The sequence below is a fragment of the Pipistrellus kuhlii genome, unplaced genomic scaffold (assembly GCF_014108245.1).
Source record: "Pipistrellus kuhlii isolate mPipKuh1 unplaced genomic scaffold, mPipKuh1.p scaffold_m20_p_21, whole genome shotgun sequence".
Classification (NCBI taxonomy): Eukaryota; Metazoa; Chordata; class Mammalia; order Chiroptera; family Vespertilionidae; genus Pipistrellus; species Pipistrellus kuhlii.
Genome location: NW_023425520.1, coordinates 8,067,802 through 8,090,825, shown reverse-complemented (window position 1 = coordinate 8,090,825; position 23,024 = coordinate 8,067,802). Strand labels below are relative to the sequence as shown.

At 56.4% G+C, this 23,024-nt stretch overlaps 4 protein-coding genes across 10 annotated transcripts; 1 reads left to right on the top strand and 3 right to left on the bottom strand.

Moving 5' to 3' along the window:
• Positions 1–180: 180 nt before the first annotated feature.
• On the bottom strand, positions 181–4,379 carry CD320 (CD320 molecule). Of its 4 annotated transcripts, none has more exons than XM_036450168.2 (5): positions 4,167–4,379; positions 1,735–1,842; positions 1,232–1,465; positions 782–922; positions 181–616 (listed from the first exon to the last, which is right to left on the bottom strand). In XM_036450168.2, the coding sequence occupies exons 1-5, from the start codon at positions 4,291–4,293 to the stop codon at positions 489–491; spliced, it is 738 nt and encodes a 245-aa protein (XP_036306061.1). In that variant the 5' UTR covers positions 4,294–4,379; the 3' UTR covers positions 181–488. The 4 variants fall into 4 exon arrangements, with proteins under 4 accessions (XP_036306061.1, XP_045441891.1, XP_045441890.1 ...); XM_045585935.1 differs by having other exon boundaries at positions 1,232–1,469; positions 1,739–1,842; XM_045585934.1 differs by having other exon boundaries at positions 1,232–1,469; positions 1,739–1,851; positions 4,170–4,378.
• Positions 4,380–6,804: 2,425 nt separating this feature from the next.
• NDUFA7 (NADH:ubiquinone oxidoreductase subunit A7) lies at positions 6,805–10,830 on the bottom strand. Of its 2 annotated transcripts, XM_036450169.2 has the most exons (5): positions 10,692–10,830; positions 10,192–10,241; positions 8,263–8,409; positions 6,907–7,022; positions 6,805–6,873 (listed from the first exon to the last, which is right to left on the bottom strand). In XM_036450169.2, the coding sequence occupies exons 1-4, from the start codon at positions 10,740–10,742 to the stop codon at positions 6,932–6,934; spliced, it is 339 nt and encodes a 112-aa protein (XP_036306062.1). In that variant the 5' UTR covers positions 10,743–10,830; the 3' UTR covers positions 6,805–6,873; positions 6,907–6,931. The 2 variants fall into 2 exon arrangements, with proteins under 2 accessions (XP_036306062.1, XP_045441893.1); XM_045585937.1 differs by having other exon boundaries at positions 6,805–7,022.
• A 15-nt stretch (positions 10,831–10,845) lies between these two features.
• RPS28 (ribosomal protein S28) lies at positions 10,846–11,839 on the top strand. The gene is made up of 4 exons (XM_036450170.2): positions 10,846–10,938; positions 11,033–11,080; positions 11,449–11,582; positions 11,763–11,839. Exons 1-3 carry the CDS (start codon positions 10,900–10,902, stop codon positions 11,569–11,571), a joined length of 210 nt encoding a protein of 69 aa, XP_036306063.1. The 5' UTR covers positions 10,846–10,899; the 3' UTR covers positions 11,572–11,582; positions 11,763–11,839.
• Positions 11,840–11,990: 151 nt separating this feature from the next.
• KANK3 (KN motif and ankyrin repeat domains 3) lies at positions 11,991–22,094 on the bottom strand. 3 transcript variants are annotated; one of them, XM_036450164.1, is made up of 12 exons: positions 22,022–22,065; positions 19,029–19,094; positions 18,394–18,455; positions 16,490–17,740; positions 16,311–16,410; positions 15,943–16,146; positions 15,758–15,842; positions 15,103–15,319; positions 13,280–13,419; positions 12,992–13,192; positions 12,803–12,901; positions 11,991–12,145 (listed from the first exon to the last, which is right to left on the bottom strand). In XM_036450164.1, the coding sequence occupies exons 3-12, from the start codon at positions 18,425–18,427 to the stop codon at positions 12,068–12,070; spliced, it is 2,409 nt and encodes an 802-aa protein (XP_036306057.1). In that variant the 5' UTR covers positions 18,428–18,455; positions 19,029–19,094; positions 22,022–22,065; the 3' UTR covers positions 11,991–12,067. The 3 variants fall into 3 exon arrangements, with proteins under 3 accessions (XP_036306057.1, XP_036306059.1, XP_045441889.1); XM_036450166.2 differs by lacking the exon at positions 19,029–19,094 and having other exon boundaries at positions 22,022–22,092; XM_045585933.1 differs by lacking the exons at positions 11,991–12,145; positions 12,803–12,901; positions 12,992–13,192; positions 19,029–19,094 and having other exon boundaries at positions 13,200–13,419; positions 22,022–22,094.
• Between the last annotated feature and the right edge of the window lie 930 nt (positions 22,095–23,024).

The window sequence follows — 23,024 nt, the reverse complement described above, 5'->3', positions numbered from 1 at the left end:
GATCCTCTGACTCCAGGAGGCAATGCCCAAGCTCTGCCCTCCTGGAAGAAGCCTGTGGGTAATGCAGACTGCCCCACCGCCCCTGCTCTGGGCCCCGGGAAGCAAGCAGCAGAATGGCCACAGAGGTGGGCTGCTGCCCAGAATGGCCAGCAGAGGGAGACAGAGGCCCAGAAGCCGGCAGATGATGCAAAATCACTTTAATCCCCGCCCTCAGACGGGGCAGGACAGGAGCAGTGTCTATGGCAGGAGCAGTGTCTATGGCAGGCCACTCTGGAGCGGTCTGGGGCCCACCCCAGTGGGGCATGTTCCCATCCAGGCTCCCCACATTCAGGGGCTCATCCAATCTCCAGGGTCAAGTCCACAGGAACTCGGTCTGCAGTGCTGTGGTCGGAAGAGCCCATAGCTGAGCCAGGTGTGCCAGCGGCCGCATGCACTCCCCACGGCTGCCACACCCAGGGCCCCGGCACCATGATGGCGAGAGCTCCCCGTCAGAGCGGCGAGGTCTTCTTCTCTGACACCAGCAGGGACTCCTTCACGGCCGCCAGCAGCCCCGGCGGGCACAGGAGCCGGGACAACACGAGCAGAATGGCGGCAACCAAGCCTGCACTTAGCACCACTGTGGGGAGCAGACAGATGGGGCTGGCTGAGGGAGCGGAAGGAGCCCCACTCCCACAAAGACCCTAATGCATGGGGTGGGGTCTGCAGCCTGTTCCTCCCCAAGCCCCAGCTCCTAGGAGCAGCTGCCCCAGGCCCGGGGGTAGGAGTGGGGTGCTCGTCATACCAGCAGCTGCAATAACCCCATAGGCACTTCGGTTTCCAGACGGGACGGAGTCCTGGTTCCTGACAAAGGTGGCTGTGGCATTCCCGAAATAGGTGACGCTCTCCAAGGTCACAGACATGCCTTGCTGGGGGGTCTCAGTTCCTGCAATAAATCCAGGCATTCATGAGCTGGGGAAGGGGCGTATGTGTGTGGTGGGGGGGAGGGGGGAGGGGTGAGCAGGTTCTCCATGTGCCTGAGGGAGACCTTGAGGCACATCCTCCACCCCAGGCTGAGTGCGGCTGGTGAGCAGTGGTGCTAGGAGTGACCTCTCCCTGCCCCCACAGGTATGCAGACAAGAGCTGAGGCACAAGCCCACACTCGCAGCTTGGTCGCACACGTGCTGTCAGACATCCTTAGGTAACGACCAGCCCTCCCCCCGGCTACAGCCATGAGGAGGTCCCTGGCACATACCACAGCCCAGCTCGTCACTGGAGTCGGAACAGTCGGGGTGGCCGTCACAGAGCCAGGTGTGCAGGATGCAGGTGCTGTCCAGCAGGCAGTAGAACTCCCCAGCCGGGCAGGGCTGGCGGCCACAGTTGAGAAGGATCTTGTCCATGTCATCGGGGCAGTCATCGATGCTGTCACAAGAGCAAGGGCTGCCCCCGGGCGGGGAGCACTGCCCGTCCTGGGTGCACGGCTCGGTCTCTGGGGTACAGAGTCAGTCAGGTGCCCGGCGCCCTCACAACAGGGCCCAGGTACTCCCCACAGCCCAACCTCTCCCAAGCCTCCTGGCCCAAGACCACACTAACCCCACCTCCGTGTAAACGCGCCTCTTCTCAAACCCGAGACCCAGACTTCCCTCCTGACAGCCCCCTCCCTCCCCACCAGGCCCTACCCCACTGTGCCCCCTTCCACAAGCATCGCTGCCTGTGGCCCCATCCTTGCAAGCCCCGCCCCGAGCTGCGACCACTCACTGCACTCCTCCTCATCGCTGCCATCAGGGCAGTCCGGGTCACCGTCGCATCGCCAGGCGAGGGGCACAGCGTAGCTGCCGCCGCGGCACTGGAAGCCTGGGGGGAAGCCTGCGGGATGGACACAGTGAGCCTGGGCGGCCTGGCTCCAGAAGTCCGGGAGTCCCAGGCTGCGAACACCGGGAGGCGGGCCGGTCCCAGGCCGCTGGCACCGAATGGGTGGGCGCCTTTGCTGAGGACCCACCAGATGTGGGGCTGGAAGCCGAAGACTTCACAGCCTCACCACAAGCCCTACTGGGCCGTTCTCCTGCGATTCCCCGCTCTGAAGAGATCACTGAGGAGATGTAAGGCCAGAAGCAGCAGAACCGTAGGCAGAGGCAGGGATGGAGCCCAGGCCTCACTGACACTGGAGTCATTACCAAGCTCCCCAGGGTCAGATGGTCTCCCCAGGATTCTCTCCAAACCGCATGGTGAAACAGACTCGGGGAGGGGCCCTCTCTGAACCTGCTCTGGGTCAGGCCATGACATGCCACCTACTTAACAAAGGGGTAAAAGATCAGCTGTCACCCTGCTTTATCATCTTAGCTCCTAAACTCCTCCACATCTGACCACTTTCCGCATCCTGACCAGGCCCCCAACCTCATCTCCATCTGGGCGCTGGGGACCTCGCTGGCACATTGTTTGGTGACCACGCCACCCGCCAGCTCAAAGCCGTCTCCTGGCCACCAGCCCCCTCACCACCAAATCCTACCTCCGCCCAGTGACCCACAAGGCCTGGCCCAGCCCTGAGCCCTTCCTGGAAGCTCGCTTCCTCCCACGTTTTCCTCTTCACAAAGCCTGGCTCGTTCCACCTCAGGGCCTCTGTCTCGGCCCAGGATACCCTCCCTTCCCTCCACTCCACCTGGTGATTTCCTCCTCAGCCCCAGATCCCAATCTGTTTCCTAGGAGGGGCTTCCTGTCCCTCTCAGAGCCTCCTGAGGTTCTGCTTCCCACTTACAACCACCGTCTTCAAACTGACGCGGATTAGACCGGACACTCAGTGTGCCAGCACCATGACCTTGTGACTGACCGAAAGCCCAGGGTGGTGCCTGACAGTAAGTGAACACGGGTCACACTCAGGTAGAGATCTGAGTCTTCCTGGATCCCTGACAGCAAGGGACCGGCTGTGTGCTGACCTGGAGGAGCACAGGAGAACTGGAACCCGAGTTTGAGGGACAGAGCAAGAGAGTGACTAGTCTTAGGGCTTCCTCCTAGATGTATTAATATTTAGCAAGATGGGTGGCAAATCCCTGGCGTGGCCCCAGCCTGGCCCCATTTGATGCTGGTCCACTTTACTCACAGGGGCCTGAGCCTCCAAACACCCCCTCTCCACCGCGGGTTCCTCTACGGACCTCCAGGCCCAACCGCTGCTGCAGGCCACACAGTCCGAGCTCTGTGGAGCGGGAAGAGCTGTAGACAGCCTGGAGCTGGATCCTTCCCTGCCCGCATCCAGGCTCAGCTACTCCCCAGGCCTGGCCAGTCCGGGCCTGGACAAGCAACGACACCTCCCCTGGCCTGCTGGAGTGTGTCCCTTTGTAAAGTGGCAGCAGAGCAGAGTTGACTCCACCTCCTAAGGCTGGGGCCAGACCAGCGATTCTCCTCCCAGCCTTGGTTTTCTAACCTGTAAATGGGGCAGCTAGGAGTCCCTACCTCAGTGTCCTGAGGAGACCGCTTGTATGTAAAGGGCTTGGTCCTTGGTTAACATGAGTCCTGCCTTCCTTACGGCACATTTAACCTGAAATGGCAGGGACTTGGGGATGAGGTAGAGGACCAGAGAAAAGGAGACCCCACGTGTGCCAACCTGAGCTCACAGCTCAAAGTCAGGGGCACCTTTGCACACACGGAGGCCACTCTAACCCTCCCCGTGCCTCTGGGAACCCGAGACAGCCACCAACATCACATCGGCCAGGGGTCACCGGGAGGGAGACCTTGCGTTCTCTAAGGCTAGAGGAGAAAAGTGCAGAGATTGGGAGGTGGGAGGACGGCCGCCGAGGAAACAGCCACATGGCCTCAGCTCCGACAGAGGGTGTGGAAGGCGCTGCCCAGCGGAAGGGACCAAGTACCAGGTACCAGGTGACCGACCCCGCAGCGCTAGAGGTCGGTCAGCCAGGGCCCGGGGCGAGCCCGCACTGGGCTCAAGGACGGACGGCTGGAGGTAGCAACGGGTGACGGCAAAGCAGAGCTAGCGCGGGTGTGCGCAGGGCCAGAGCACGGTAGTTACAGGCAGGCAGCGAACTCTCCCATCGGTGAGAACTCGCAGTGTCCCAGAGTCAACAGCCACAAGCGGGAGGAGTGTCCGGACGGAGCGCGGCGCAGCCAATGGCGAAGCGGAGCCGGCGGGGACGAAGCGCGGCGGCTGGCCAGGTGGGCGCACGGGCAGCGCGGAGCTCACTCACCTATGGTCTGGGGCCGGGACCGGGGCCGGGGCCGGCGCGGGGCTGCCTCCAGGCCCGGCACGAAGCCGAGCAGCAGCTGCAGGGCCAGCCCCAGAGCCGCGGTCCGCTGCGCTGCTCCCAGCGCCATCCACCCGCTCCGCGCGCTCAGCGTGCCTCCAGCCGGCGCGGCGCGCGGTCTGGCTCCGGAGCAGCTCTGGTTCCCGCGCACGCGCACCCGCCGGGGGCGGGGCCGAGCACAGCTGTCTGGCCGCCAAGCTTACCGTAAATGCCCGAATGCGAGGGCCCGCGATTTGAGACTTTCGCACTTTTCCCTGCGATAGGGTACAGCGAAAGAACGGAGGGGTGGAAACGAACTTGTTGACGTCTAAGTACATTTAACGTTCTACATGAATGCCACAGCATGTGTACTGCCTGTCGTATTTAATATGGCAACCACTCCCCTCAGACACGCCCCATCCCCGCCTTCTGATCTTTTGTGCAGCTGACAGATGGTGTTGCTTCCCTCTTTACTGTATTTCTTTCGTGCACCCGACACATTATAGAATTTATTTACTTATTTTGGTTTAGTGTCTGATTCCCAACTGTACCGTCAGGCCTAGGAGTTCAGGAATGCTGTTCTTGCGTCCCCAGGGCCTACTACCTAGTAGGCTTTTAAATATAAACATCCTGGCTGGCGCCATTTGGGGGCTCAGCCCATCTGGTTTCCCAGACGACCTAAGAACTTAGTTCCTTTAAAAAAAAAAAAAAAAAAAAAAAATGAACATCCTGTCCCTGGCACCTGGGTCACTCACGCTCAGGGTCTCATTTAGTCCTCGTGTACCCAATAGGGAAGTATTTTTCTTCACTTCTGGAACAAGATATGTGAAGGCAATCCTTGGGTTTTCACTTCTCACACTCACCCAGAAGGCACATAACAAACCTTCTGCAAGCTTTCTAGCCGATCTGATTTCTGTGTTCTCTTCTAGAAAATATCTTCACCTACAGCTCTGTCTTCAGAAGCAAGTCCCACCGCCAGCAAGACCTCATCCAGACCAATCACTGTCCTTCAGCATTATGCCGGACATACAAGTATTTACCACTCCGTTCCTGTGAAGCTACACTATAGCGTACATATTTTCACAGAAATGGTCCTATTTGCCGGTCGATGGCACATTTCACTATCTGAAAATGTTAGAAGTTATAGCCGCTTTTGGAGTAGTTTTATTTTCTGATGATAATCTCTCAGGGGAAATGGTTAAGAAGCAAAGATGCAAAAGCAGGTGGGAAGAGTAGCAAATAGGACTGGGGGTAGGAGTGTCTGGCCTTAAAGGCTGTTGGAGGCTTGACAACAGTGGTGAGCTCACAGGATCAAAGGAGCAGAGATCATGGGTAGGAAGCATTCAGAACTGTACCTAGCACACAGAAAGAGCTCAGGTGTCCTATTTTACTCCCTCGCCAAATTTCAAGTCTGGGTCATAAAACTATTGACACCTTCAATGGCACATCTTGCCTTGGGTCTTCTGAAGCCCTCCAGGGTTGCCCTCCTTGAAGCTTCCATACCCTGTTCAGCCTTCTTTCCCCTACTGCCTTCCTGAATCTGACTTATCACTTACCATTTACCCCAACCAAAACCCCCTCCTCCAGGAAGTCCTACCAGGTGTTTTAGCCTGCGGGGCTTCCTACCTCTGGTGAGCTTTTAGCATTTGGAGATGCCCACTCTGGTCCACTTATACCTCCTGCCTGTGACCCTTTCCTGCCTTGCTCTCCACTTCCACTCCCCTGGCACACAGCTGATCTAAACCTTTGGAAAGGGTGCAGGGTTCTCATGGGGCAGCCATGCCACTCCCCACTTGAGGTCAGTGCTGCTCCTGCAGCCAGAATGGGACCACTTTGTTTTGGCTTTTACTCTCCTGCTCATTCCTCCACAGGCACAAGCCCCTTACTTCCCTGGCTGACTCTGCCTCACCCTCTACCCCGAGGCCCTGAGCAGCAAGGATTCTGGCGCAGGGAGGCCTTTCCTCAGCTGTCCTAGGTGAGCTTTACTTGTGAGCCACCTTGCTGCCCTCTGCCTTCCCTGCTGAGCTGCAAGGTGATCAAAGTCAGGCAGGGGCCACGGTGGGAGGGTACTAGCCAATGTCCACATGAGCAATGGCTGGCGGAGCTCTTGAGTGAGTGAGCAGTATGTCTTTGGCCCAGTCTTCTGTCAGAGCCCGCCCAAGGCCCTGAAAGCCAGCCCACCACTCTCAGGGATAGAGCCACGCCCTCTGAGAAGGAATGGGATATCTCTGGGCCCCCTGTACCATGTCATCCATGTCTGTGACATGTCACCCTGGAGCCCGTGAACTATCCCTCTCTGTCCCTGAAGCACTGACAGAATTAAGAGATTTGGCACCAACTTCACCCCAAAATCCAAGTAAACCCAGTGTCACTTTAAAAGTAAAAATGGCCCAGCTGGCATGGCTCAGTGATTGAGTGTCAACCTATGAAATAGGTCACAGTTCAATTCCTGGTCAGGGCACATGCCCAGGTTGTACACTTGGTCCCCAGTAGGGGGCATGCAGGAGGCAGTCAATCATCACTGATGTGTCTCTCTCTCTCTCCCTTTCCTTTCTTCTCTGAAATCAATATATATATATATATGTAAAGATGGAAGTGATACTAGAGAGCACAATATAATATATTTGTCATAAGTTAGGTCACGTTCTCCCAGAATGGAAGAAGAGGAGGGGAAGCCTTCGGTCACCCTGGGTCGCCCTGAGGACACAGTCCGGTGGCCCAGAGCAGTATCACAGGTAAGGCTGGTCCTGGGACAGCTCCCACTTCTGTATGGGAGGAGCTGGTGTCACCGCCTTCTTCTCAGAGGCTGCCAAAGCTGAGCTGGAAGAGGAATGATATCTTAGCAATACGGATGGTCCTAGAGGACTAGAAGGTATTAAGCTCAGTGAAATAAGTCAGACAGAGAAAGACAAGAACCATATGACCTCACTTATATGTGGTATCTAAAAAACACACACACCAGCTCACTGATACAGAGAAAAGATTGCCAGGGGTGGGGGTGGGGGGTGGGCAAAGGGGGTTAAAAGGTACAAGCTTCTATTTACAAAATAAGTTCTGGGGATATAATATACAATATGGTGACTATCCTATATAATAAAAGGCTAATATGCAAATTGTCCCCTCCACTGGGAGTTTGACCAGGGGGCAGGGCCAGCTGGACAACCAATCACCCACAGTTGCCCCAGCTGGCCCCGCCCCTGATCGACACCTCCACCCTGACTGGGGACAGGGCCTGGGTGATATTGTATTGTATTGTATATTGAAAGTTGCTAAGAGAGATGTTAAAAGTTCTCATTACAGTCCTAACCGGTTTGGCTCAGTGGATAGAGCATTGGCCTACGGACTAAAAGGTCCCAGGTTCAATTCCGGTCAAGGGCATGTATCTTGGTTACCGGCACACCCCCATTAGGAGGTGTGCAGGAGGCAGCTGATCTATGTTTCTATCCCTCTCCCTCTTCCTTACTCTCTGTAAAAAATCAATACATTTTTTTTTTTTTTTTCTGAAACCGGTTTGGCTCAGTGGATAGAGCGTCAGCCTGTGGACTGAAGGGTCCTGGGTTTGATTCCGGACAAGGACATGTACCTTGGTTGCGGGCAAACCCCCAGTACGGGGTGTGCAAGAAGCAGCTGATCGGTGATTCTCTCTCATCGATATTTCTAACTCTATCCCTCTCTCTTCCTCTCTGTAAAAAAATCAATAAAATGTATTTTTTTTAAATCAATACATTTTTTTAAAAAGTTCTCATTACAAAAAAAAATTTGTAACTATGTAAAATGAGGAACACTAAGTAGATTTACTGTGGTGATCATTTTACAATATATACAGATATCAAATGATTATACTGTACACCTGAAACTAAAGGGCCCTGGAACTTTATCTGATTTATAGGAAACCCACCCCTGCCTGAGGCCAGTGGGATGGGGGGGGGGGATTAAGTGAGTTTGCGGATGAAAAGTTCCTGGTAACACAGTTCCCAACACAGTTGATGCTAGGTAAATGGAACCTTGAAAAGCAGAGGCAAGAGAGCAGGCTGGCTGCAGGAGTGTGTGGCATCCTCACCTTTCTGACTTGCCTGACACCAGCGCCTTCTGTGAGGACATGATGATGGAAGGTGGCGTGGCTTCCCTGCGGCCGTCACGAGTACAGTAGTAATTGTTGGAGAGCTTGTGGCTGGGGCCCACCGGGAGCCTGGGAGGAGGCTGAGTTCTAAGGAAAAAGGACATCGGCATTAAAGCAAAGCCCTAAGTGTACTCACTGCCTGGCTGGGCGTGGCTGGTCACCTGTCACTAGGACAGGCTGCAGGCCAGGGGTATCCCTTGGTACACTGTCAAGGAGGGTCATGCCTGGAGGATCCAGAGCCTTCAAGCAGGTGGCAGCCCAGGCTTTGGATGTGAGAGCTAGGTCTACTCCTTTGCAGGTCCCCTACCTGCTCCGAATGCAAAACCCATGGAAGGGGTAGGCCCAGTCTGAACACGTAGGCCTGTTCCCACCCTCCCCATGACCCAAAGCTTGGCAGCTGAAGATGCTCAGGAAATGGAGAAGCCAGGCTGAGAGGCTCTCCCACTACCTATCTAGTAGTTAATCAGTAAAAGCTTGGGCAACAAGCTCTAAACATAGCTCATTCTGAGGGGTTTCCTTCCCAAAGGCTAGACTACACAAATTCTGGGTTCTCTGCTATTTCAGGAACTCTCTGGAGCAGCGGTCGCCAACTGGTGGTCCGTGGACAGCGGTTCATGATGTCTGAGAAGTTGGTGACCGCTGCTCTGGAGAACCCCGCAGGGATGAAGGCTTATAAATCAAAGAGCACCTTGTATTCCAAGCCTCCTTTTTTAAAAATTTATTTCAGAGAGCAGGGGAGAGGGAGAGAATGATAGAAACATCAATGAGAATCACTGATCGGCTGCCTCCTGCACTCCCCTCCCTGGGGATTGAACCCTCAATCCAGGAATCAAATGGTGGCTCATAGGTCGATGCTCAACCCCTGAGCCACGCTACCTGGCCAGGCTCGTCATTAATGTCTCCTTTTCTCTCTGAAATCAATTAATAATAATAATAATAAAAAGAACCAGTGCTGAAAGGGAAAGCCCAAATGAAATACTAGGGGACGCCAATACCCTAAAGAAGCTGAAAATTTTACAAGTTTCCTCAATTGACCCAAACCCTGGATGAAAAATCAACTTAAACTTTTGATATTAGGAATTAGTCAATTTGGTTATTAGTCCATTTTTATGCCTTTACTGCCAACTCTCCAGCACTGCCTTGCCTTTGCCTGCCACAGACTTAATTTTATTCTGCTATCCCCCTTTCCTGCCTGTGTATCCGACACATTGGCCTCCTTCCTACTTCTGGCTCTGTTGGGCCTTACAGCCTCATGCTTATTGTTCTCTCTGCCCAGAAAATTTATTCAATAATTATCCTTTGGCTCCTTCTCAACATTTAGGTGAGTCAAATGTCAATCCCTGAAAAGAAACTTTTCCTGACCCACATGACCTGGGATAGTAACCCTCCAGATTACTCACATTTATCTTTGGAGCATTCCAGAATAACGGGGTTTTTTTGTTTGTTTGTGTTTTGTTTTTTTGCCTGCTGTGTTTTTTCCCTACGTTTTTCTCTCCCTAGGATATGAAGGAATGAGGACCAGAACTTCTCTTGTTTGCACTGGTATCCCCAAGGCTGAGGACATGGCAAGGGCTTGTAAATTTCAAGCAGTTTTTGGACATTAATGAGTTGAAATCAAGACACTTCTGGGTTCAAGTCCCAGGTGTCACTTTCTAGCTTCTGAATGGCTTTAATCAAATGATTTAGTCTCTCCACGCCTCAATTCTTTTCCCCCACCTATTGCTTGGGGATGATACCACCAATTGGCAAGGAAGCTGGAGGCAGGATTCTGGCTCAGGGCTTCAGGGTCTAAAAGGAACACGGGCTTTGCTTTGGTGAAAGAAGGGCAGAACAGGGCGAGGGTTTGAGCGGCGAGTGGGGCCTGCTCACCGCTTGGAGATCTCCTGGTAACGTAGCTGCAGCTTCGCCTGCAAGTTGTGCTGTGGGAGGAGGAAAGGAAGGAGGTCAGCCAGCAGGGCACCCCAGGAGGGAGAGGGACAGCCCAGGGATGGAGAGATGAAGGGAAGGAGAGAGATGGGCATGTGGAGCCAGGGATATGGGCCCTGTGAAAAGGAAAAGTCGGGGCCGGGACCACCAGGTCCAAGGCTAATACGGTCAGGAACTGGGGAGATGCCAGGTCTCCTGCCAAAGGGTGGGAGTGGAGGTGGGTGTGTCCCTGGCAAAGGGTGGGAGTGGAAGTGGGTGTGTCGCAGGCTGAAGGCCTCCAGAGTTCGGGGTCCCGGGCTGAGCGAGGGGCCTGGCCGGGGAGATCTGGCACCGAGGCGTTCAGACTAGGGTACAGGACAGAGAGAAGGAGCGGGTCCCGGGCGTCGGAGCTCGCAGCCCCCCACGCCCATCCCCGCGCGGCCCTTCCTCCCCGCCGCGCGCACCCCGGAGGCCCAGTTCCGCAGCTTCTGGATAATCCGGGTGGCGGACGCCATCTTCTCTCCGCGATGAAGGGCGCCGGCGGCGGTGCTGCAGCGGGGGCTGCTGGGAAATACGTGATAATCTCGCGAGAGCGGGGGCGGGGCTAGGACGGCGTATAAAGGATTTCCCAAACCCACGTGACTCCTTTCCGCCCCGACTGTTGCCGCCATCATGGACACGAGTCGCGTGCAGCCCATCAAGCTGGCCAGGGTGAGCAGAGTGCGGGCGATGCGGGCCGCAGTGAGGCCGGTGGGGCGGGGAGGAGGGGACCGGGCCGGGTGCTGACCCAGCTACTTCCCTCCAGGTGACCAAGGTGCTGGGCAGGACCGGCTCCCAGGGACAGTGCACGCAGGTGAGCGGGCGGGGACTATCCCTCTGGGAATCCGAGAAGCCCTTATCCCAGGCTTCCTGGGGGGTCCGAACCCCCACCAAGGCCCTGCCAGCCGGGTCTGAGCTCCAGTGAACCCCTTTACCTGGGCTCAGCGGTCTCCATGCACACTGTGAGGCTACACGCCCGGCCGAGTATGGGCCGGTCCCCAGCGGGCCCAGAGCCGCAGTTACCCCCACCCCATGGTGGCAGCTTCTGGCGCTTGACAACTTGGTTTTGCCAGTCTCCGCCCTTTTTGGTTTTCCTCCCGGGCCGCCCCTTCGCGCCGTCTGAATCTAGATCTGGCTCACACGCCTCCGCCCCACCCCACCCCACTCCCGTGGGTCTCCTAGGTCCGCGTGGAGTTCATGGACGACACGAGCCGCTCCATCATCCGCAACGTGAAAGGCCCTGTGCGCGAGGGCGACGTGCTCACCCTATTGGAGTCCGAGCGAGAGGCACGGAGGCTGCGCTGAACTTGTGTCTGGTGAGCACAGCGCCGGCCTGTCACACTCGGGCTGGTGGGAGGGGGGCTTTGGCAAGCCCGGGATGGGGGCTCTTGGAGGAGGAGGGTAAGGATGTAGAAACGGGCTGCGAGGCTGGGGAGGAGGGAGTTTGCCAGTTGCTGGGAAGCCTGTCAGCATCTCATGCTTGGGTCTTTTTACAGGGTCCTGGCTGGCTGGGTAAACACAGAGCCTACGGGGAAGATGCGCCACTGTTAATAAAGTGTTTGTATAAATTTGGGTTCTGGTCTGGGGTCACTAGGCTTATAATACCTTCTGGTGGGGTCACTGGCCCCTTTGCGTTCCGGAAACCTGGGGGAGGGAGGTTTTACCCCTTTTTGAAGAAGGGAAACCAAGTGTTTATTTGTGCTTCTAAAACAAGATACAAGTTTAGTTAGAAATGTTTTATTAGGAAAGGTCAACCCTTATCCCCACCCTATCCATATCCATCTCCATTGTGCGAGGCTGTTCACTGAGGCCGGGGGTCCTCTCCATCGTCACTGCTTCCTCTTTGGCCAGGCATGGCGGGGGGAGAGTCAGGGGGTGACTGGTGAGAAAGGTGCTGGAGGTCATGTCACTGTCTTATGGACAATGCTGTGGTCTCAGATGCCATAGACTCAAGGATGCTTAACTTGGTGGAAGTCTCATTCCTCTCCATTGTGGTCATGTCTGAGGAAAAACTCCTTCACAGTGGGGCCAGGCTGCCTAGGTTTGAGTCCTGCCTTTAGCCCATCTGACCTGGAAGAGGCACTTAACCATGCCTCCTTTCCCGCATCTCTGCTGGAAAGAGCAGGATGGCCAGGCAGGTTTAGCTCTGAGAATTACTCTTTCCCCTTTGGCTGCTGGCAAACTGATCCAGTCTCCAATTCTGAAGCTCTTACTTGCAGGGGGCCCGCACCTTCTTCCCCAATCAGGCCTAACTACAAAGGGTCCTTCACTCCTTTGCTCTGAGCCTCTTTGGGGACAGTAACTGACAAATACTCTGCCAGGCCGCCTCTGATCATGATCAGGTCACTCCCTGTGCAGGCCTCGGTCTCAATCTGTAAGATGGAGGGAATGTCCCAGCCACATAGGAGATTAAACCCCCAGTTCTCCCAGGGTTTCCCTGAGGGAGTAGGAATGGGAGGCCTTCCTAGAGCATGCTGGGTATCCTCACACACTGCAGCTGTAAAGTTTTGTTGCTTGAGGTTGGAGCTACACTCACCGGGGGACCAGGCTGGCCTGAACTCAGGTGGGCATGCAGCAGAGCAGCCACCTCATCCTGCTCGGCCTCCAGAGCCATGGCCAGGGCACTGGTGCCCTCCTGAAGAAAACCGGACAGTTAGGTCAGTGGTCAGTGAACCAAGGCATGGGCAACCTGCCTACCCAACCAGCCCCATCCATAGTAGCTCACATTGTCCAGGAGGGCAGGATCACAGCTTGGCTGGGCCAGTAGCATCCGGACAGTTTCCAGGTGCCCGTACTCACTGGCAAACATCAGTGCTGTGGCTCCGTCCACATCTTGCACATTGACATCAGCCCCACATGCTAGCAGGGCTGCTACCATGTCCTGTCGGCCATGGCTGATGGCCAGCATGAGGGCTGTCTGCCCTGTCTGAGGGGTGGGGAAGAGAGGACTGGGTGGGTTTTGGGGGAAGGGAGGTCAAAATCAGGGTTGGCTCCTGAAGAGGTATCCACGCACCTGGCTAGCCTTGGCATTGACGTTGCCCATTTGGAAGAGTCTTTGGACCACAGGCATGTCCTCCTGCCCAACAGAGGTGAGTGCAGCTAACATGAGGGCTGAGTAGCCTGCTTGGTTCTGGCAGTCAACGTTGCAGACTCCTAGGAGATAGGGGATCGGTGAGCCAAGCCCACAACCCTAGCCCAACCTGGTTCACTCACCTCCCAGTCTCTGGTTCATTTGTGCTATAGGTGGTTCCACCAAGTACCATGTCCTGTGGCTCCTCCCTCACATTGTGTTCTACCCTCCACCTAGCACTCAATAAAGGATGTTTATTTTTATGGCTACAAACCACCATTGTTCACCTTGATCCAAGTGCCCCTCCTTTCCTTACAGCAGCCAGAAATAGAACAAAGAAATTTGGTCCAGTCTATTTAAAACTTTCCTGTTAACTCCGGGAATAAATGCTATTGTCCACCATGACCTGTGAAGCTGTTAACTTATGTTCCTCTGGAATCCTCCCCTTCCCCAAGACTGACATTGAATGTGTAGCTGAAGAATTGTAAATGTGACCTTACTTGAAAACGGGCTCTTTGCAGATGTAACAAAATGAGGTCATGGTAGGCCCTAATCCCATATGACTGGGGTCCCTAGATGGGTTGGGATCCCTTAAGATTGAGGATTGTTGGAGTTAGGGAATAGCAGAGGAAGCTGAGACCCCAGGGAGGTGAAAGTTGTGAAGAGGGTTGTTGAGTAAGATTTTGGAGGAGGTGACCTTTCAAGTGTAAGGCTGATACATCAAGATAAAGGAACTGGGAAGCTAAGTTGGAGGGATGAAAGGAAAGCAGCCCCTGTATGAGGTTCATTTGTCTGGGTGAGGTTGGACCAGGCTGACAAACCGCAAGTAGGTAGGGGTATAGGGAATACTGGTGGTAATTGATGGCTGAATGGGGTTCAATACAGGGTGAAAGGGTCCAAGGAGCCTTGGGTCTCATCAATGACAGAGGATGCCCAGAAAATAACTTGGTGCATCACCCCCTCACAAGCCACAGCCCAGAGTAGCTGTGACCTTACTTTGGTCAAGACCTGCAGGCCAGGGAGGGCACTCCGGGCTCTTGGGCAGTTGGACCCATGGGCAAAGCGGCATGGGTGGCCCACTCCAGCACTACCTGGAACCATGTATCTTCCTGAGGCAGGGGATGGGAAGGTGTGAAGTGAAATTGGAGGATAGGGGACAGTCCCAGACCAAGATGGTAGTCACAGCCCTGACTAGTGAGTACCTTCCCTCAAGATTAGAAAGGCAGCTGGCTGGACATGTGGCTGGAATTTCATACTACATGCCTGACACACAGGCAGGGAGATGATACATTCTCATTTCACAGTTAAAGAAGCTAAGAGATAAAATAATCCCACTAAGTTTAGGACAACATAATTCAAAAGCCTAGAAAGTGAGTGAAGGGTCAGGGGCAGCACTCAGGTCAGTCCATGTTGGCCCTTGAAACACCCAGTAAGGCATGGTGGTCCCAGCTGCCTGGCCAGCCCATCTCTACATTTCTCCAGGTTTTCCCAGCTGCCCAGGCTCTCTACCTGTCCACCCCACTGCCTAGTGCACATGTGTCAAACACAAGGCCCACGGGCCAAATCCGTCCCGCCAGGCCTTGCAATGTGGCCCGAACCGCGCTGTCATCACTGCACTCCGCTGCGTTTCCATCACAATGACAGTTTATGACTGTTCAGTAAACCATTCGGCCCACGATTTAGGCTGGATATTAGGTTTTGGCCCCTTCTCTGATTGAGTTCGACACCCCTAGCCTAGTGCCTGCCCACCCCTCCTCCATGCTGACCAGTATCCAGCAGCAAGCTGGAGATGGCAAGGTTGCCATGGGACACGCTGTAGTGCAGGGCTGTGTTCCCGTTGCCGTCTGCCAGGTTCACCACGTGGGCCAGCAGCTCCTGTCCCAGGCGTGCTACCGCCCGCAGGACCCCGGCTACAAGCTCTGCCTGCGACCGGCGCTGGCTGGACACTCGAAACCACTCCAGGGCCACCAGGCGCGCTGCGCCCTGCGGGGACGGGGAAGAGCATCAGCGAAGGTCCCGGCGCCATGGGGTTGGGGCTGGGAGTCCAGGCTGGGGAGGATGGTCACTGAGGAGGGCCGTGAGGGCCTGGGGGGCTGCACCCCTTCGGAAAAGGGAGTACATTGGGCCCCGGGCTCACAGGAGCAGGGATCCTCTTCTGGGGAAGAGCCTGTGGGAGACCTGGTGAGCTCTTTTCTTTGGGGAGTCAGAGAATGGGCCCGGGGCTCTGATCAGTGCCCGGGCGGGATGCTTTTAGGGAGATTCCTTTGGAGTCTGGGATTGGTGGAGGTCCCAGGCGCTAGGGGACGGAACTCCAGACCCTCCCCCAACTCTAGACATAGAGGCGCTTCCCTAAGGATATTGAGAGGTCCTGGGCGGACTCAACGGCTTCGTGTGTAAAGGCCTGTCACCTCACACACTCACGCTGTCACGGGCGACCCCACGGGGCTGGCTCAGCTCCCGCTGCAGCGCTGCGCACGCCTCCCTCAATCTCGGGCTCAGTTCGCACCTACGGAGGAGGTGGGGAAAGGCTCAGTAGTGGTGGGAGGGGGGCGCGGAAACTGGAGAGAGAACAACGGTCCCCACTCCAGAGTTCTGGCGCTGCTCACCTCCCCGGCGAACCCGGCTCTGGTTCTGGCTCCCGCTCGGGCTCCGGCTCCGGCTCCCGAACGACTCCGCTGCCGGGAGGTCCCGGGGTGCCCGAGTCGGATCCCTGGCCGCTGTCATCCTCGGAGCCACAGGAGCTGCTCCTCAGAGGGTCGGCAGCATCGTCCTCGCTGTCGCTGTCTTCCTCACTGGATGAGCTCTCGTACCTGGGGGCGGTTTGGGAGGCATCCGCTGACCCTCCCCTGTGGGCTCGGTCCCGAGTCCTGCCAGGTGGGACCGGCTATCCCCATTTCCCAGGAGGGTAGAGCTGGAACTCAAACCCCAGTCCGTGTTCCCACAGCCGCTGTCAGGAGGAGGGGGAAATGCTCACTCTCCATTGGTGACCCCAACAAACTGCAGGCTCTTGGGTCCCGGGCTGGGCTGGGCGCCAGGCGTTCCGTCTCTCCTCTTCATGATGGATTTGAGGACGCCTGCCAGGGATCAGATAAGGGCACTGAATTCCAGACCAGTGGTCATCAAGCCGGGGCTCCGGGGGAGGTGGGGACTCACCCACGGGCGCCGTGGCCCTGTCCCTGTCGGTGAGTCCAGGTGGGCTCTGCGTCCGGGAAGGGGCCTCCGCGGGGGGCTCGGTCTGCGTGGACTTCTCCACACAACCCCACGGGGTCTGGGTTGCAGCCTCGCGGGACGGAGACCCGGCCGCTACCGCCTCCTCCGTAGCCGCCCGGGCCTCCTCCAGCTCCCGCAGCCGGCCCCGCAGGAGCTCGCTCACCCCGCACTGGTGCTCCAGGCCGGCGCGCAGCAGCTCCAGCTCGCGCTCGGCGGCGGCGGGCAGCCCCAGCAGCGCCTCCGTCACCCATGCGTCCGCCTCGACGGTCTCGGGGATCGCCTGCACGTTGGCTTCCCGGGTCTCCGGCACTGCCTGGGCTTCTGCCTCTTGGGTCCCCAGCACGGCCTGGACTCCAGGCTCCTGCGTCTGGGCCGCCCCGTCCAGGACACGGAGTGCGCCCTCGCTGCCCCGCGGAGCTTCCTCGTCCAGGCCGTCCGCCCGGGGACAGGCCCTGGCACGGACACCGCGCTCAGGAGCCGCCAGGCGCTCGGTGAGCCGCCGCAGCTGGGCGAGCTTGTCCGGGCGCGCCTCGGCCTCCGCATGGTCCTCGGGCAGCCGGCGCCCCGCCAGCAGCCGCGCCTTCTCCGCGCGCAGCACGCGCACCTGCTCCTGCAACTGCGGCAGCGCACGCGCCTGCTCCTCCAGCTCCCGCAGCCGCCGCAGCGCCACGGCCATCTGCTCCCGCACCGCCTGCAGCTGCCCCGGGCCCGGCGAGGCGGGGGCGGGGGTGGCGGCGGAGCCCGGGGCCGGGCTGCTGCGGCCCGAACCCCGAGGGCTGCGCTCGCGCTCCTGCGCCAGCTCCAGCCGCCGGCTGGTCTCCAGCAGCATGTCCTCCACGTGCGGGTTCCGCAGCGGCACCGGCACGCGCGGCGACAGCGGCGGCTGCAGGAACCAGGCGGGCGCGCCCGGGGAGAGTGCGCCCGACGCTCCCCCATCGTCACTCGCCAGGGACTCGCTGGACGTCCAGGCTCCTGGGCTCCGCGCGCCCGTGATGCCGACCCGGGGCGCGCGGGGACGGCGTGCGGGCTGGGCGCTGGGGGCGCGACGGGCGACGGGGCCGCGCTCCAGCTCCTCCACGTATTTGAGGAAATCCAGGTCCAAGTGGAAGCCATAGGGCGTCTCCACCGTGTAGGACGAACTCGGGCTGCGGGAGCCCCCAATCGGGCCGTGGCACAAGCGAGTGCCACCCAGATCTGCGGGCATGACAGGGGCATGAGGGGTGTCAGGCCAGGGGTACCCCTCCCCTCCGCAACACGCTGGCAGGGCTCTGTCTGCACCAAGCCATTCCACACCCAGGCTCAGATGCCTATGTGAACCCAAATGGTCATGCAAACACACGTTTATTGAGGCTCCTGCTACACGTCAGGCACTTTCCTGAGGACAAAGCATCGAACTAGACAAACATTTCTGTCCTCTTGTAGGGGACAGATGAACACAAACATTACAAATGGTGCTTAGGGCAATAATAAGGTGAAGTAGGGCCAAGTGATGAGGAGGAATCAGCTGAGACAGAAGGTTCCTAAAACAAAACAGCCCATGCAAAGGTCCTGGGAGGCGAGGGGGTTGGGGAGAGAATGGGAGTGGGGGGGGGAGGGCCTGGAATAAAGGGTGAGCTGAGGGGTCCAGAGAAGAATAATGAAGAGAGGGAGAGAGGAGTAGGAGAGGGAGATGAGGCCAGACAAAGGGGGACTCCGGGCCTTCATGAGATGTTAGATTACATTCCACGTGTGGCAGGGCAGCACAGAGGGCCCCTCCGGCCACTATGCAAAGAAGGGAACTGCAGGGTTGTGTCCACACACCAGCACCAAGTGTGGGCCTGTGCACACTTACCATTCTGTACACTTACCAGGCAGGTTCTGATTCAGGGCAAACTTGGCCATGTTTCCTGGAGTAGCCACCAGACACACCCTGAAAAAGGCCCCCAGAGGGGGGAAGGCTCAGACCCTATCCTTCTGGCTGTGACTCAGGTCAGCCTGGATTCTGAGTAAACAGACCAGGAGTTCTGCAACAACCCACCCCACACACCAGTGCCCATTTCTCCAGCCTCCCCCAAGAGGCCTTAGAATAAATGAATGTGGGAACACCCAGGTGCTATGCCTCAGCCTGCTGAGCAGGAGGAGAAAGGAAGAGCATCAAAAGGAGAGAGGAAAATAATTCAGAAAACAAGAATAGCCCAGCTGGTGTGGTTCAGTGGTTGAGCATCAACCTGTAAACCATGGTTCAATTCCAGTCAGCACACATGCCCAGCTTATAGGCTTGATCCCCAGTAGGGGGCATGCAGGAGGCAGCTGATCAATGATTGCCTCTCATCACTGATTTTTCTATCCATCTCTCCCTCTCCTTTCCTCTCTCAATCAATAAAAAAAGAAAAACAAGAGTAGCTGAAGGTGGGAACGGGTATGGGTGTCATTCTAGATCTGAGTTTTCTGTCAGTCGCTGGGGAAAATCAGAAGCCAATCATCACAGGGATGTAATGTGAACCTTCAGGAGAGGAAGGCAAGAACTGGAAGCCCTCATGGGCTCATTAAGAACTCATCTGGTCAGATTCTGCAGATTAAAAAACAAAAACACAGAATCACTTGAATGTTTCCCTTGGACAAATGCAAGTAAGATACAACTACATGTGAATGTTTACCAAGGTCACCTCTGAGGCCTTTAGAGGAAAGACAGAGTTGGGGGTCAGATGCACAAAGGATGCCAAACAGTGGATACTTGCACCCCGGAAATCCTCTGGTGGCTGCCACAGGGCCCTGTCTTGGGCTTGTAAGAGTTTGTGATGGAACCACAAGCACCCAGGTTGTCAGAGCTGAAACTGTGTCTGGGATGGAAGGGGAGTAAGTCAGGGTGACATGATGGAAGCCTTAAGAAACTGAGGAAGACGGAGTCACACCTAATAATGTGCGATTTTACAAGAACAAACGCTGAGTCCCGAACTTGGGTTCAGAAAGCACAGGTGAGAAAGACGGGGCTTTAAAGAGCTCCCATGAGAGGGAGGGGATATGGGGGAGGGAGGGAGGGGGGCAAAAAAAAAAATCATTAAAATATGTAAAAATAAATTAATTAATTAATTAAAAAAAAAATAAAAAAATAAAGAGCTCCCATGAAAAGCCTCAGGGAAGGGCAAGCCAGCTGCCAGGATCAAGCTGCTTCTGTATTCCCTGCTCGGTTACATGTAATCCTTTGCAATCCTGCAAGGTCGATAGTCACATTTTACAGACGGGGAAACTGAGGTACAAAGCAATTAAGTCAATTGTGGGAAACACCCTCTGCACATCTTCTGGAGACCCTTCCCTACCAGACCCGATCTGACCTCTCCCTAACCCACCGCTCATTTGTGCTAAACTAACTGTCTTCTCACTTCCCACCTTTGTCCAGCCTCGGTCCCTGACCTCCCCCACCCGGAGCCTCTTCCTGTCCCAAAGCAGCTGTTTCCTGCCCCTTTACCAGGAGCAAGGGTGGACCATCACACAGGACATCCAGTGCCTCTCAGGACTTGTTTTTAGGAAACTCCAGAGAAAAGCTTGGCCATGGAAAAGGCCTGGGTGGGGGGTTAGAAGGCTGGGCCTTTTCATACACAGCTCAAAGGGGGACAGCCCCCTCCTCCAGTGATCGGGTAACACCCAAATCTGTGGTGCTGGGACCTCCAAGAACAGCTGTGGGCCATCCCTAAGACCCAGACCACCTAGCAGCTCACCCAGAGGCTGGTGGGGAAATGGGTGCATACTCCAAGAATGGTAACGAATAATAAAAACACTTCCCATTTTTCCTTTTTTAAAGATTCTTTACTCTCTTTAATGTCTCATCTTTTCTTTTTAAAAAAATTATATATATATACATATATATATATTTTTTAAAAATTTTTTAAATATATTTTATTGATTTCGTACAGAGAAGAAGGGAGAGAGATAGAGAGTTAGAAACATCAGTGAGAGAGAGTCATCGATCAGCCACCTCTTGCACACCCCACACTGGGAATATGCCCACAACCAAGGTACATGCCCTTGACCGGAATCGAACCCGGAACCCGTCAGTCCCCAAGCCGACGCTCTATCCATTGAGCCAAACCGCTTTCCGATATATATATGTTATTGATCTCAGAGAGGAGGGGAGAGGTAGAGAGAGAAACATCAATGAAGAGAAAATCATGGATTGGCCGCTTCCTTCACGCCCCCTGCTGCGGATTCAGCCTGCAACCAAGGTACATGCCCTGGACTCTTCAGTCCGCAGGCCAATGCTCTGTCCACTGAGCCAAACCAGCCAGGATTCTTTTTCCATTTTCAATGGACCAGCTTCCATTCTAGGCAATCTGTAGGTATTAATTAGCTTTAAAAAAAAAAAAATTCTAGCTAAGCCCCTGAAGTTGGTTTCTCACTATCTTTCTCCTTTCTCCATAGGGAGAAACAGATTAAGGGATGCTCCCAAGGTCACATTCTGGCAGAAGCAGGATTCGAACTCAGGCGGCTTTGCCACTGTTTCTGCACTGGCCATTCCACCTGCTGGCCTCCTGGAAACAGCCCTTCCCGCCCAGGCGACCCTCCCACCGGCATCATGCCCGTCCCCGCGTGTGTCCCCGAAGGCAGGGAGCGCCCCGCCCCCGGCCCCCCACCCTCCAGGGGCTGCAGCCTCACGCAGCTGGGGAATTGGGGCATCAGCTGCCCTCCCCTCTCCTCCGCTCCCGCTGAGCTGTCACAGCTAGATCGGGGTCCTCTGCCCGAGGCCCCTCATTAGGCCGTCAGAGCTGACGCCAGACGCCCCCACTCCAGCCCCCGGGACTATTTCTGGGCTCGGTGCTGCGATCACGAAACCCCGCCGGAGTGCAGCTCCGGGTCCTGGGGAGGGGACTCCCTCCGGCTCTCACCCTGCCCCTGCTTGAGGCCCTGGGTGGTGGCGCCCCCTAAAGTTGGAGCGGAACATGCACACCCCGAGATGGGGGTGTCGGCTGGTGCCGGCGTGAGATGGGCGGTACTCAGGTCAGTACCCTGAGTACCCACCACTCCCTCCCCGTCCCCCCCAAACGGCCTCGCAGGGACAGAGCCGTTTCCTGCAGGAAGCGCTGCCGGGCGGTTCCATCCGCTGCCCATTGTCCGCGGCCCGGGGGCGGCCGTCCCCCCCGCACCGTTTCCGCATCGCCCCGCGCACACCCCGGTCCGGCGCGGGGGGCTCGACCCGGGCCCCGGGCTGTCCGGGAGGGACGCGGGAAAGGCTGGGGGAGCCGGCTGGGGGGCGAACAAGCCCCCTCTGGGCTCCCGGAGGGCGGGAGGAGGCGATCGCCCCAATGCAGAGCCCCCCGTCCTGCGCGCTGCCCGCTGGGGCTCGCGGTGCGGGAGGGTCCCAGCCGGAGGGCGCGGCGTCCGCCCCGTCGCAGCGGCTGAGCCCGCGGGGGCTGACGGCGCAGCACCGCTCCCCGGGGCGCCACTCCCGGGGCGCCTCCTCATCCCGCCCGAGGTCCTCCTCGGTGGCCCGCAAGGATTTACCTGATGCCGCAGCCACATCCGCGCCCGCGCCCGAGCCCGCCCCCTCGGAGCCCGAGAACAGGTTATCTATGCCTCGGCCCTAATTGACGGTCACTGCAGCCAACCAATGCCCGGTATTCTCAGAACTGTCCAATGGGGAGGTGGGGTGGGCCGGCCCCGCGACGGTGGGAGAGCCTGGGGGCGGGGCTTGGAATGACTGTTCCCTGAGGCACAGCGGGAAGGAGCCCGGTGGCCAAGGGCTGTCCAGTGAAGGGCTGAGACTCTTGGGTTGGATCCACTGGACATTAGGGAGATATGGGAGGCTCTGAGCAGGAGATGCACCGGGGAGATTGTGTCCCCTTAGGGACATACACAGTGTCAGGAACACAGTAGGTGCTCAATAACACTAAAATAATCAGGAAAAAAACAATCTGTACAGCCGCTCTAGATAATAATATATTCCATATGAATTATAATTTTAAATCATTAGTTCAACGAACATTTATTGCACACCTACTGTGTGCCAGGGGCATTGGATAAAGCAGTGACCAAAACTGCTTGAAACATTCTTTAGATGGAAGCTGGTAGGACTGATGCTCAGATCCCAGTGTCTGGGTGAGGTACCAGGACCCTGGGTCTTTCCCACCACAGGGTCTTTGCACAGGCTGTTCACCTTCCTGACCTGTCTTCCCTGCACATACCTATCTGTCCCACTAACGACAGGGAATTGATTTATTTTGGTCACTACTTTATCCAATGCCCCTGTTACACAGTAGGTGTGCAATAAATATTCATTGAACTAATGATTTAAAAAATACCTTTAACATTCTAATCCATTTGTAATATATTATTATCTAAAGCAGCTGTACAGATTGCTTTTTCCCCCTTATTACTTTAGTGTTATGAGCACCTACTGTGTATGACCCTGAGGGGACACAATCCCTGTCATCCTGCACCTCAAAGCTGAGAGGCAGAGGCAGACTCAAACTACAGTGTATGGTAAGGGGATGAGTGGAGCTGGGGT

Excerpts from the sequence above, each read along its gene's own strand:
- CD320 (XM_045585934.1), bottom strand. The coding sequence starts at position 4,293 with ATGGCGCTGGGAGCAGCGCAGCGGACCGCGGCTCTGGGGCTGGCCCTG. Across the intron at positions 1,470-1,738 it reads ATGGCAGCGATGAGGAGGAG|CCAGAGACCGAGCCGTGCAC; the intron begins TGCAGTGAGTGG and ends TGACTCTGTACC. Across the intron at positions 617-781 it reads TGGGGTTATTGCAGCTGCTG|TGGTGCTAAGTGCAGGCTTG; the intron begins GTATGACGAGCA and ends TGCTCCCCACAG.
- NDUFA7 (XM_045585937.1), bottom strand. The coding sequence starts at position 10,742 with ATGGCGTCCGCCACCCGGATTATCCAGAAGCTGCGGAACTGGGCCTCC. Across the intron at positions 10,242-10,691 it reads TGCGGAACTGGGCCTCCGGG|CACAACTTGCAGGCGAAGCT; the intron begins GTGCGCGCGGCG and ends CTCCTCCCACAG. Across the intron at positions 8,410-10,191 it reads TACCAGGAGATCTCCAAGCG|AACTCAGCCTCCTCCCAGGC; the intron begins GTGAGCAGGCCC and ends CTTTTTCCTTAG.
- RPS28 (XM_036450170.2), top strand. The coding sequence starts at position 10,900 with ATGGACACGAGTCGCGTGCAGCCCATCAAGCTGGCCAGG. Across the intron at positions 10,939-11,032 it reads AGCCCATCAAGCTGGCCAGG|GTGACCAAGGTGCTGGGCAG; the intron begins GTGAGCAGAGTG and ends ACTTCCCTCCAG. Across the intron at positions 11,081-11,448 it reads CCCAGGGACAGTGCACGCAG|GTCCGCGTGGAGTTCATGGA; the intron begins GTGAGCGGGCGG and ends TGGGTCTCCTAG.
- KANK3 (XM_036450166.2), bottom strand. The coding sequence starts at position 18,427 with ATGGCCAAGTTTGCCCTGAATCAGAACCTGCCTG. Across the intron at positions 15,320-15,757 it reads GTGGGGTCGCCCGTGACAGC|GGCGCAGCGCGCCTGGTGGC; the intron begins GTGAGTGTGTGA and ends CCGTCCCCGCAG. Across the intron at positions 13,420-15,102 it reads CAGCTTGCTGCTGGATACTG|GAGTCTGCAACGTTGACTGC; the intron begins GTCAGCATGGAG and ends CCTATCTCCTAG.